The 12,757-nt window shown below is 40.7% G+C and overlaps 2 protein-coding genes across 3 annotated transcripts in view; one reads left to right on the plus strand and one right to left on the minus strand.

Annotated features, from left to right (window-relative positions):
• The window catches only part of LOC109427505 (uncharacterized protein DDB_G0290587), a 792,302-nt gene that overhangs the window by 604,301 nt on the left and 175,244 nt on the right, over positions 1-12,757 (plus strand). The gene's annotated exons all lie outside the window — the stretch shown is intronic.
• LOC134287291 (uncharacterized) lies at positions 3,781-5,092 on the minus strand. Its single transcript, XM_062849072.1, has 2 exons — positions 4,936-5,092; positions 3,781-4,242 (listed from the first exon to the last, which is right to left on the minus strand). Exons 1-2 carry the CDS (start codon positions 4,948-4,950, stop codon positions 3,781-3,783), a joined length of 477 nt encoding a protein of 158 aa, XP_062705056.1. The 5' UTR covers positions 4,951-5,092.

The raw sequence follows: 12,757 nt of genomic DNA on the forward strand, positions 1-12,757 counted from the left end.
CAAATGAACTGGATAGTTCACCCGAAACCTTTACGCAATTTTGCACACCGTCCATCGTCTATCCAGCTTCACAAGATAGCTGTTTTCTTTCATGATTCTCCATAGCGCAGAGTACTGTCGTATGCCGCCTTGAAGTCGATGAACAGGTGATGCGTTGGGACCTGGTATTCACGGTATTTCTGGAGGATTACCGCTGCTGACCGACCGTCGATGGAGCCGATTTGATAACTGCCCACGAACTGATTAGTTTTAGGTGACAGGCGACGGAAGATGATCTGGGACAGCACTTTGTAGGCACCATTGAAAATGGTGAACGCTCTCACAATCCAAATGGTCGCCTTTCTTGTGAATGGGGCAGATTACCCCTTCCTTCCACTCTCCAGGTAGCTGTTCGGTTTCCCAGATCCTGATTAGCCGATGCAGACAGGTGGCCAACTTTTCTGGGCCCATCTTGATGAGTTCAGCTGCGATACCATCGTTAGCAACTGCTTTGTTGGTTTTGAGCTGGTGAATGGCATCCTTAACTTCTCTCAGCGTGGAAGCTGGTTCGTTTCCGGCCGCCGCTGCACTGGCGTCGTCGTTTCCTCCATTGCCGTGAGCTTCCGTGCATACATTCTTCACGCCGTTCAGGTGCTGATCGAAGTGCTGCTTCCACCTTTCAAACACCTCAGGTCCGTCCATCAAGAGACCTCCGTCCTCATGCCTGCATATTTCGGTTTGTGGTACAAAGCCGTTGCGAGATGCGTTGAGCTTCTCGTAGAACTTCCGTGTTTCATGAGAACAGCACAGCAGTTCCATTTCCCCGCACTCCGTTTCTTCCAGGCTTCGCTTTTTCCCCCAAAAGAGGCGGGTCCGCTATTTCCGCTTCTTTTTGTAACGTTCCTTTCCACATCGAGCTCGCCCTCGATTGGTAACGCTGCCTCGAGATTCTGCGCGTATGCTGAAGCGACATCCGGTTGCTTCAGTCGCTCAAGATTGTACCGTGGTGGTCGTCGGTACCGTACATTATTGATGACGGCAAGTTATGGGCGCAGTTTGACCATCACCAGATTGTGGTCGGAGTCGATGTTGGCGCCACGATAGGTCCTGACGTTGATAATGTCGGAGAAGTGCCGTCCGTCAATCAGAACGAGGTCGATTTGAGATTCCGTCTGCTGTGGTGATCTCCAGGTGTACCGATAAGGGAGGCTGTCTTGCAAAACGGTGCTACGTATGGCCATGTTCTGAATCAAGTAAATGAAAATTTCCAAGGCCCGTTTTGTGCAAACCTGTTTGCCAATCGACGAAATTCTCCAAATAATGGCACCTTTGTGTCTTTGCCAAACTCCTGTCTGTGAACGAAACTTTAGTCTGAAAGACATTTTAATTAATTCGAAGAAACAAGCGGAAGCAAACAATTAGGAGGCCACTCCAACTCTAGCTAGGCATATCAATGCAGCACGCTGTGCTGTGCTGAAGCAAATAGAGGCCTCTATACCTATATCTCTATACACTGTGTGTAAGCTTATCAAGTTTTCGGAACACAAGTACGAATAACGCGCGCGCGTTTCTCCCTTCTCGTCGACTGTAAATAAACATTGCAGAGCATTAGCGTCATCATCATCATTAATGTTGACAGCAAGCGACGAGCCTTCAGACGTCGAGAAGGACACGCTCCTGTCCTTATTCGCTAGCTACAACCTATCTTTCGGTGTCATCGAGCGCGCTGGAGTCTCTCCTCATCCATGATATAACTTTCGCGGAAATTTTCTTCCTGGGAAAACAATTAACTTTCGAGTCTCATTAGCGAGGGCGGGCGCTCTTTTTTTGGGTAAACAACAAAAATGGGAAACTGCGCCCAAGTAAACAAGCGTAATTCGATTTATGGTAAATGGGAAGGACGTTCCCCAGCTTTTCGACTTCTACAACCAAACGAATCTTGAGTCGGCATTCAAATTGAAGCACTTCCACGACGGTTTTGATTTCATCGCCAAATCGAATCTTGTCGTAGGCAAAGCTCTCGGTTAACCTTTGACACGGATTGCGGCTTCGCCCATGCCGCAGGAACCATGCTGCTGTGGAACTTCGACGTCGGAGACGACGATGACGACGACGGTTGGTTGGATGAATTCCTCCGGCATTGTCTGAAGCCATCCGAGTGGAAAGAGCTCTTGTTCTCGTCTCGTCGGCCTAGACTGCGGGACGAGATCTAAATTAAGTTGAATGAATCGGGCTCGCTATGCCTCTCGGTCGTCGAGTCGTTCCGTGGAGCACCACCATGCTGCTGCTGCTCGATAGAGATGATAAATTGCATTTGCACCGAGAAGGAGGCTCGGACGGCAGGGTGGAAACCGTCCTTGCCGTTGTCCTTGTGTGCCGCTGTGCTGGGAGTTGATGGAATGCTGAAGGCGGTATGTAATCGCTTTTCGCCAAGTGAAATGTGATCCAATGTTCGCTCTGTGGTGGTGGGAAGGCATCGTCTGGCATGATTTACACCCTAATGGGAAACGTCTGGATTTGGCGGAGTTCATTTGGGCGGAATCAAGGACTAGGATTCATACTGAGTGGAATTTTATGGTTTCTAATTGGGGGCTGGAATGATTGCCCCTTCAACGAGTTTCTGTTCGTGTCGATTTAATGCATTACAAAAATCAACTACACAAATATACCATAAAATGCGCCTGGACAACAATCTTTATATCCCGGGCCGTTCTTGAATGAGGTAACTTTTAAGGTAAAGGGGAGAGTAACTGATATTGTTACGAACCATGTACTAGCTAAGGAAAAATAAAAGACTAGGGAGAGGGGATATTTGTAATGCTACGTCAGTTATAAGTACTCCCTTACTGGCCTTTTGTTTAGCCAGTTTTTTTTAACTAGAAAATAAATTTTCCGGAAATTACTGGAAAACTTCGTCAAACCATTTTCTTAAAAATAATCAATGTTTCTAAAAAAATCAACGAAATATATCAAATTTCTTCACAGTTTCAAAACAAGAAATGATGTACTGGCAAAGTGTATCGCCACGACTTTTAAAGGAGCTTCTTCGGAATTATATTCTTAACATTCGAAGTCATATCCTGAATATTCTGAAACAATTACCCCTAATTTCCATAATGTTTTCTTGTAAAAAGTTCTAACAATTTCCATCCACGGAATTTCCTCCAGAACTCATAGTTATGTAAAGTTTCCAGAAAAAAAAAACTAGTTAGTATTTTCTGAAGAAACTCATAAGATTTTCTCAAAATTTTACAAAAAAAGGCCTGATTTTTCTCTGAATTAATTGATAAGAATTGTCTGTTGATAATTTCATAGAGCATTCCAAGAAGCATTTTGAAAAATTTCATTAATTTTTATAGGGCAATGCAATTTATGGATTTCGTGGGAAAGTCCCTAAAGTTCTTGAGAAAATTCTTAAATTTGAGAATTTACTGCGGAAATTTCTGAGAATATCCTGACGAAATTCCTAAGAACTTGATAAAATTCCTGAAAATTTCCTTGAGAAATTCTCGCGAGTTTCATGGGAAATTTCTGAGAATTTCCATGGAAAATTGCTAATAATTTTCTGGGAAAACTCCTAAGAATTTCCTGAAGAAATTATTGAGAATCCTGCGAAAACTCCTGAGAATTTCCTTGAAAAATTCCAGAGAATTTCCTGGAGAAACTTCTGAAAATTTCCTAAGGAAATTTCTGTGAATTTCCCAGGAAATTGCTGAGAATTTCCTGAACAAATTGAAAATTTCCTGGGATTTTTTTGGTAATTTTCTCAGGAGAATTTTCTAAGAAATTTATAAGATTTACCTAAGGAAATATTTGACAATTTCTTGGGGGTTGTTGGTTTTTCGTCGTTGCAATCACCTGGTCTACAACCATGCCGTCCGCTTGATCGCCGAAATCGCAGTAGCTCGCTTGTTTCCGAAGCCGAATGACAAATGTGTCAAGTTTTTCATTGGGACCTGGCAGCATCTGGCGGAACTTTTGCCGTTCGTACGATTTGGACACTCTTGGGACGAAATACTCGTCCAGCAATTGTACTGCAGCTTGATACCGATTTCCTAGAACGTGTACCTCGTCTGCCTGAACCTTCAAGATGATCTTCCGCACGTCCGGTCCGCCGAACAGCATGAGGGATTTAAACTTTTCTTCATGGTCCTCTACGTCCTTCCATGCCAAATATGCGTCAAACTGCTCTCGCCATTTTTCCCACCGTAGTGCAGTCGGACCATCGGAGTCCTCAACAAATGGCGGAACGAGAGGGTTTACCTGTTTCGAAGAAAATTTATTTGTTAAATATACCCATATGGGTATTACAATAGCGAATCTTTGGTTTAACGGGATCACACAGACTTTATGAATTTCATCGAGATTTGCTCAACCTTACGGGATAATCTGCTTCCTTACCAGATTCCCTAGGTGTCTTGCTGTTTCTCTCCGATTCCTTACTCTCTGCTCAACCTGCCGTCATGGAAACCATCTTGCTAGATTCCACAACTCTCGGTGTCTTGCCAGGAGTTTCTTACATCCTGCTCAACCTTCCATTATGGAAATCACCCTGCAAAATTGCAAGTTTCCACAACTCACGGTGTCTTGCTAGGAGTGTAACCATCGATCCAGAAAATGGGTTAATTGAAACAAGAGTATAAAGGATTGACCTCTTCAATTTCAATAAATATACCCCCTTTTCTTTGATCATGGCTTGTTTAATTCGAGACATTCAGTGAAGCGGTCTCGCACCTGTATTCTGGGTTCTAGAACCAAAATGTCTCACTGCATGAATTTGGAACTTATCATTTACTCCGGGTTCTGCAATATTTGCATACTTCATCCCTAAGAGTAAAGTCTTTAAATTCCTATCACAGTGACATCCTTCCTAGATACCATCCACAGAATACCAGGTTTTCCTTCCCCCTTGGGCAGTCTGTGATCCGTTACACCAGCTGAATGTTTTATACTCACCATTGGCCAAGCCATCGGTTCGAGTTTTCCAAATTTTCCGTTGTCGCCAAATGTAGACTAGTTCTCTTGGTGGTTTGAACAAGAATGAATATTTATTTGCTGTCATTAATCTTTACACATAATCAAGGCTACTTAGATTATCCTAGCATACTAAGATCCTACAGTGATTGAGAAGATTCGGTTGACTTGGTGCGTATTACCTCAACGAATGTCCGGTGACAGCACCAGACAGAAAAGACAAATGCCGAATAGAAAGATGCACTAAACTTGATTCGTATTGTCGCGTACTGGCGGAAACTACCGGATAGAAACAGCTATCGGTATAGTTTGGAAACCCTTGCTCTACAGCGCTTGACGAAACCATCGAGTCTCGATGAGGCAACGAATTAAAGTTCACTACAGTGTTCAGTATGTTAACCTATTGTTGAGAACGCGATTTCTTGGAAAGAGCGAAACTTCTCGAGAGCAGCTTACAGTTTCGGCAGCTTCAAGACTGCAAATAGTTCATATTTTATTAATTTAAATTACACTTACATTTGCTTAGTAACTTACATTTAAGTTCCATTTTATGTCTTCCAATACGCAACTCAACATCCTAAATATTGCATCATTAATAACTATCTCGTTACGATGTTCTGCTAACTAACTTTTAGATATGATACTACAACAACTGTTCTTCTACTTTTCTTCTGTTGTCACTCAACTGTAGCCATGGCAGAATATAACGAAGAATACAACGGAGAACTCGGGGCTCACTGAGCACTGAAAGAAATCTTTTGCCTATTTCTAATACCTATGTTACAAACCTTGATGAATACTAACATTCAGATCCTGAGTTCAAGCTTGGTAATTAATCAGATAGTCTGCCTGTCTACCTAGTTCTCGGTCAGTTGTTTGATGAATGCTGGCCAACTGCTGCTTCAAATCTCGAATCTCTTGCTCTAAGTCCGCCCTAGACTTGTCGCCGGAGTGAGATGGAGATATGTACATATCGAACACAACTGGCCCACCATGCTGTGTCGAGAGATGACTTGTGTTGTTGTGACAAAAGATATTCTGAACAGAATTCTGTGGATATTGTCCGGAATCAGTACGCCATACGAGGAGATTTTGTTATGATCGTGTGGGCTAATTCAGATTGGTAAGAAAAGCCAACCTGGTTAGAAAGTTTCGGTAACGCACCTGGTGCCCAAATCACATTCGTTCACACACTTCTTAACATCAGCGAGTACACTCCGAGTACTGGAACGACTTTTCCGACTCCCGCCGTTTTGGGATCTCCAGCCTTCCCTGCATAATTTGTTGTCTTCGCTCCCGTCCCTCCTCTACCATCTTCTTCTGTAGAGCACCTTCCTCTTCCACTTGTTGCGCCAATAGCTTCTTCTGGAGCTCCTTCTCTCCTTCTAACCGCAGAAGTTCGAGTCGTCGTCTAGCCAAATTGGTGCTGGGCGCTGTTGACATTGTGGATTCCAGTGCATGGTGATAACAGTTCCGTTTGCAAACAAAACGTAACATTATGGCGGAATTTTATCTTGTGGAAGAGACAGCTCGCGCTTCCGCTTGTAATGTTCCCTGTTCTGTCATATTCCGACTATATTCCCGGTTGCGTGGTTGATGGCTGCTGCAACTCCAGAAATCCTGTAGAGGAGCCACATAGAGCTCAAAATCGGTTGGCAGCGTTGCCTCAAGATTCTGTGCGTTTGGAGTGGCGATAATCCTGGAAATTATGAAGCATTTCCCTTGCAAATTCTGGAGAATTCTCCCTGGAAATTTGAAGAATTTCCCTGAAAATGCTGGAGAATTGGAAATTCTAAAGAAGGTCTGATGAACTTCCCCTGAAAACTCTGGATAATTCCTAGAAATTCTAGAGAATTTCTTCCTCTGAAAACTTTGGAGAATTGTATTTTCTGGAGAATTTCCACTACAAATTATGGAGAATTTCCGCTGGAAATTCTAAAAAAGATCACCTGGAAATTCAGGAGAATTTGCCCTGGAAATTCTGACGAATGTGTCCTGGGAATTTGAAGAATTTCCCCAGGAATCTCTGGAGAATTTCCACTGAAAATTTAGGAGAATTGTCTCTGAAAATTCTGGAGAATTTCCCTTCGAAATTCTGGAGAACTTTCCCTCGAAATCTGCAGAACTTCCCCTCGAAATTCTGGTGAATTTATCCTGGAAATTCTGGAAAATTTCTCTTAAAAAATCTGGAGAATTTATTCTGAAATTTCTGGAAAATAACTTCTGGAAATTCTGGGGAATTACTTCTGGAAATTCTGGAAAATTTCTCTTAAAAAATCTGGAGAATTTCTCCTGGAAATTCTGGAAAGTTAATCCTGGAAATTCTTGGGAATTTGTTCTGCAAATTCCGGAGAATTTCTTCTGGGAATTCTGGAGAATTTATTCTGGAAATTCTGGAGAATTTCTTCTGGAAATTCTGCAGAATTTGTTCTGCAAACTCTGGAGAATTTTCTCTAGAAATTCTGGAGAATTTCTTCTGAAAAATCTGGAGAATTTCTACTGGAAAATCTGGAGAATTTATTCTGCAAATTCTGGCAAATTTCTTCTGCAAATTCTGGAGAATTTCCCCTGGAGATTCTGGAGAGTTTCTCCTGGAATAATTTACTTTTTACAGTTACACCAACGTAAGAACTACACGACACACATAACACGCGACGCGAGCCAAGACATAACACTTACCGTTCTTACAATCGTCAAGAAAAGTATAAAAACTACCTTTAAATCGACCGGTTTCCGAGTCGGACATTGTCCTTTAGATGGGCTAGATGACGCCCGAAACCGGTCGACGCAAAGGTTATTTTTAATCTTTTCTTGACGATTGTAAGAACGATAAGTGTTATGTATTGTCTCGCGTCGCGTGTTATGTGTGTTTACCCTGGAAATTCTGGAGAACTTCCCCTAGAAATTCCATAGAATATACCTTGGAAATTCTTGAGAAGTTACCCTGGAAATTATGGAAAGCTTTCGCTGGAAATTCTGGAGAATTCCACCTAGAAATTATGGGGAACTTATCCTGGAAATTCTGGACATTTTCCCCTGTAAATTCTAGACAGTTTTACTTGAAAATTTGGAGTGTAGAATTTCCTCTGGAAATTAATACAAATTCTGGAGAATTTCCTCTGGAATTTCCGGAGAACCTCTCATGCAAGTTCCGGAAAACCCATGGACACTCTGGGAACCTCTCATGGAAATTTCAGAGAATTTCCCCTGGAAATGCAGGAAAAAAATCCTCAGAAAGCTTCTGAGCATTTTTTCTGAAAATATTGAAACAAATTTCCATAGAAATACAGAAAAGTTTCCCTTGGTAATAATAAAAAAAAATCTCAGAAACTCCCGGAAATTTTCCACTTGCAATTTAGAAATATTTCTCGGAAATTCCGGAAAATCTCTCTTTGAAATTTCAGAGAATTTCCGAAAAAAATATGCAGTTACCCTGGAAATCCCGAAGAATTAATCCTGAAAATTCCGCAAAATTTCCCTTGGAAATTCCGGTAAAGTTCCTCTGGAAATTCCATAGAAATTTCTCTGGAATCTCAGGACATCTGCAGAATTTTCACGAGAAATTTTCAGGTATTTCCAGGGGAAACTCCTATCAATCAATTTCTGGATGAAATTATCTGGATATACCGGGGAAAACTTCAGGGATTTCCGGAAGATTTTTTTTTTAATTTCCGGGTTAAGTTCTCCAGAGATTTCGGGGAAAATTCTCCGGATTTTCCAGGGTAAACTCTTCGGTTTATCCGTAGGAAATTGTCCAAAATTTCAGAAGGAAACTCTTCGGAATTTTCATGAAAAATCCTCCGTAGTTTTCAGGGGAAATTCTACAAAATTTTGAGGGAAAACTCTCTGGAGTATCCAGAAGAAATTCTCAGAAATTTCTGGGGTAAAGGAACTCTGAAGCATTTCCCTTGGAAATTTTGGAGAATTTCACCAGGAATTTCTGCAGAACTTCCTTTCCTGACAATTCTGGACAATTTCCTCCGAAAATTCCAGAGATTTTTTTTTCTGAAATTCATGATAACTTCTTCATGAAATTCCGAACAGGAGAAACTGTAATTTTTAAGACCCATTTTGTTTATACCTGTTCGTAAATATCAGAAATTCTCCACTGCTGCATTGTATCTTTGCCAAACTCCTGCCTGTGAACGAAACTTTCGTCTGAAAGACATTTTAATTAATTCGAAGAAACAAGCGGAAGCAAACAATTAGGAGGCCACTCCAACTCTAGCTAGGCATATCAATGCAGCGCGCTGTGCTGTGCTGAAGCAAATAGAGGCCTCTATACCTATATCTCTATACACTGTGTGTAAGCTTATCAAGTTTTCGGAACACAAGTACGAATAACGCGCGCGCGTTTCTCCCTTCTCGTCGACTGTAAATAAACATTGCAGAGCATTAGCGTCATCATCATCATTAATGTTGACAGCAAGCGACGAGCCTTCAGACGTCGAGAAGGACACGCTCCTGTCCTTATTCGCTAGCTACAACCTATCTTTCGGTGTCATCGAGCGCGCTGGAGTCTCTCCTCATCCATGATATAACTTTCGCGGAAATTTTCTTCCTGGGAAAACAATTAACTTTCGAGTCTCATTAGCGAGGGCGGGCGCTCTTTTTTTGGGTAAACAACAAAAATGGGAAACTGCGCCCAAGTAAACAAGCGTAATTCGATTTATGGTAAATGGGAAGGACGTTCCCCAGCTTTTCGACTTCTACAACCAAACGAATCTTGAGTCGGCATTCAAATTGAAGCACTTCCACGACGGTTTTGATTTCATCGCCAAATCGAATCTTGTCGTAGGCAAAGCTCTCGGTTAACCTTTGACACGGATTGCGGCTTCGCCCATGCCACAGGAACCATGCTGCTGTGGAAGTTCGTCGTCGGAGACGACGACGATGACGACGTCGGTTGGTTGGATGAATTCCTCCGGCATTGTCTGAAGCCACCCGAGTGGAAAAGGCTCTTGTTCTCGTCTCGTCGGCCTAGACTGCGGGACGAGATCTAAATTAAGTTGAATGAATCGGGCTCGCTATGCCTCTCGGTCGTGGAGTCGTTCCGGCACGGAACGGAGGACCGTCGCGCCGCCACGCTGCTGCTGCTCGATAGAGATGATAAATTGCATTTGCACTGAGAAGGAGGCTCGGACGGCTGGGTGGAAACCGTCCTTGTCGTTGTCCTTGTGTGCCGCTGTGCTGGAACTTGATGGAATGCTGAAGGTGGTATGTAATCGCTTTTCGCCAAGTGAAATGTGATCCAATGTTCGCTCTGTGGTGGTGGTGGGAAGGCATCGTCTCGCATGATTTACACCCTAATGGGAAGCGTCTGGATTTGGCGGAGTTCATTTGGGCGGAATCAAGGACTAGGATTCATACTGAGTGGAATTTTATGGTTTCTAATTGGGGCTGGAATGATTGCCCCTTCAACGAGTTTCTGTTCGTGTCGATTTAATGCATTACAAAAATCAATCAACTCCACAAATATACCATAAAATGCGCCTGGACAACAATCTTTATATCCCGGGCCGTCCTTGAATGAGGTAACTTTTTAGGCAAAGGAGAGAGTAACTGATATTGTTACGAACCATGTACTAGCTAAGGAAAAATAAGAGACGAGGGGCAGGGGATATTTGAAATGCTACGTCAGTTATAACTACTCCCTTACTGGCCTTTTGTTTAGTCAGTTTTTTTTTAACTAGAAAATAAATTTTCCGGAAATTACTGGAAAACTTCGTCAAACCATTTTCTTAAAAATAATCAATGTTTCTAAAAAAATCAACGAAATATATCGAATTTCTTCACAGTTTCAAAACAAGAAATGATATACTGGCAAAGTGTATCACCACGACTTTTAAAGGAGTTTCTTCGGAATTATCTTCTTAACATTCGAAGTCATATCCTGAATGTTCTGAAACAATTAGCCCTAATTTCCATAATGTTTTTCTTGTAAAAAGTTCTAACAATTTCCATCCACGGAATTTCCTCCAGAACTCATAAAGTTATGTAAAGTTTCCAGAAAAAAAAACTAGTTAGCACTTTCTGAAGAAACTCATAAGATTTTCTCAAAATTTTACAAAAAATGCCAGATTTTTCTCTGAATAAATTGATAAGAATTGTCTGGTGATAATTTCATAGAGCATTCCAAGAAGCATTTTGAAAAATTTCATTAATTTTTATTGGGCAATGCAATTTATGGATTTCGTGGGAATATCCCTAAAGTTCTTGAGAAAATTCTTAAATTTGAGAATTTACTGCGGAAAATCCTGAGAATATCCTGACGAAATTCCTAAGAACTTGATGAAATTCCTGTGAATTTCCTTGAGAAATTCTCACGAGTTTCATGGGAAATTTCTGAGAACTTCCATGGGAAATTGCTGATAATTTTCTGGGAAAACTCCTAAGAATTTCCTGAAGAAATTCTTGAAAATCCCGAGAAAATTCCTGATAATTTCCTTGAAAAATTCCAGAGAATTTCCTGGAGAAACTACTGAAAATTTCCTAAGGAAATTTCTGTGAATTTCCCAGGAAATTGTTGAGAATTTCCTGAACAAATTCTTGAAAATTTCCTGGGATTTTTTTTGTAATTTTCTCAGGAGAATTTTCTAAGAAATTTATAAGATTAACCTAAGGAAATATTTGACAATTTCTTGGAGAAATTTCGAAAAAAATCTTCATAAAATCCCTGAAAATTGCCTTAGGAAATTCTAGAGAACGTCCTGGGCAAATTCCAGAGAATGGCCTGGGGAAATTTCTGAGAATTTCCCAGGAAAAATCTTCAGAACTTCATGAGGCCCTGAGTCAATTGACTATGTGTTTTCTTTGAAAATGTGTGGGTATTTTCTTGGCAGCTACCATAGAATTGAGTGGGATATTTCCTAACAACTTCCAGAAAAAAAATATTTCTTTAGGAATTCCTGAATTTCCTAGCAAACCTAGCAAAGAAAATACTCAAGAGTTTGCAGATGAAATTTCAGATAAAATCCTAAATATATCTTGTAGTTTTTCAATTGAAAGTTTTGGGGATTTAATTGGGCAAGTTTACGAGAGCTGTATTTTTAAGTCATGAGAATTTGTTGGCAAAATTTCTGAAAAATTAGAAAAAAGTACTTTTTCTAAGTTCTTGAGAAAGTTCTTAAATTAGAGAATTAACTGCGGAAATGCCTAAGAATATCCTGACGAAATTCCTAAAAACTAAAACTCCTGAGAATTTCCTTGAGAAATTCTCGCGACTTTCATGAGAAATTTCTGAGAATTTCCATGGGAAATTGCTGATAATTTCCTGGGAAAACTCCTAAGAATTTCCTAAAAAAAATACTTGAAAATCCTGAGAATATTCCTGGGAATTTCCTTGAAAAATTTCCTTAGATAATTTCCTGGAGAAACTACTGAAAAATTCCTAAGGAAATTTCTCTGAATTTCCTAGGAAATTGCTGAAAATTTCCTGAACAAATTCTTGAAAATTTCCGGGGGTTTTTTTCTGTAATTTTCCTAGGAATGTTTTAATAGATTCATTGAGTTCATTTGTAAAATATTTGAGAATCAAGAAGAGATCATGATAATTTCCAAATGAAATTTCTGATACATTCATTGAGGTCTTCATAGTGTTCTTTCCCTGGGAATTTTCAGGAGACACTTCTGCAAAATTCCTGGAAAAAATAACTAGGACTTTTGTGAAGAAATGACTGAGCATTTTCTTATTTAAAAAAAATCATAAGAATTTACTGACATTTTTCTGTAAAACTGCTAAAACATTCCTGAGAGCTTTCTGAGAAAAGCCCTGGAAATGCCTTGAAAATTTCCTGAAAAAAAT

Source organism: Aedes albopictus, chromosome 1, assembly GCF_035046485.1.
Source record: "Aedes albopictus strain Foshan chromosome 1, AalbF5, whole genome shotgun sequence".
Taxonomy (NCBI): Eukaryota; Metazoa; Arthropoda; class Insecta; order Diptera; family Culicidae; genus Aedes; species Aedes albopictus.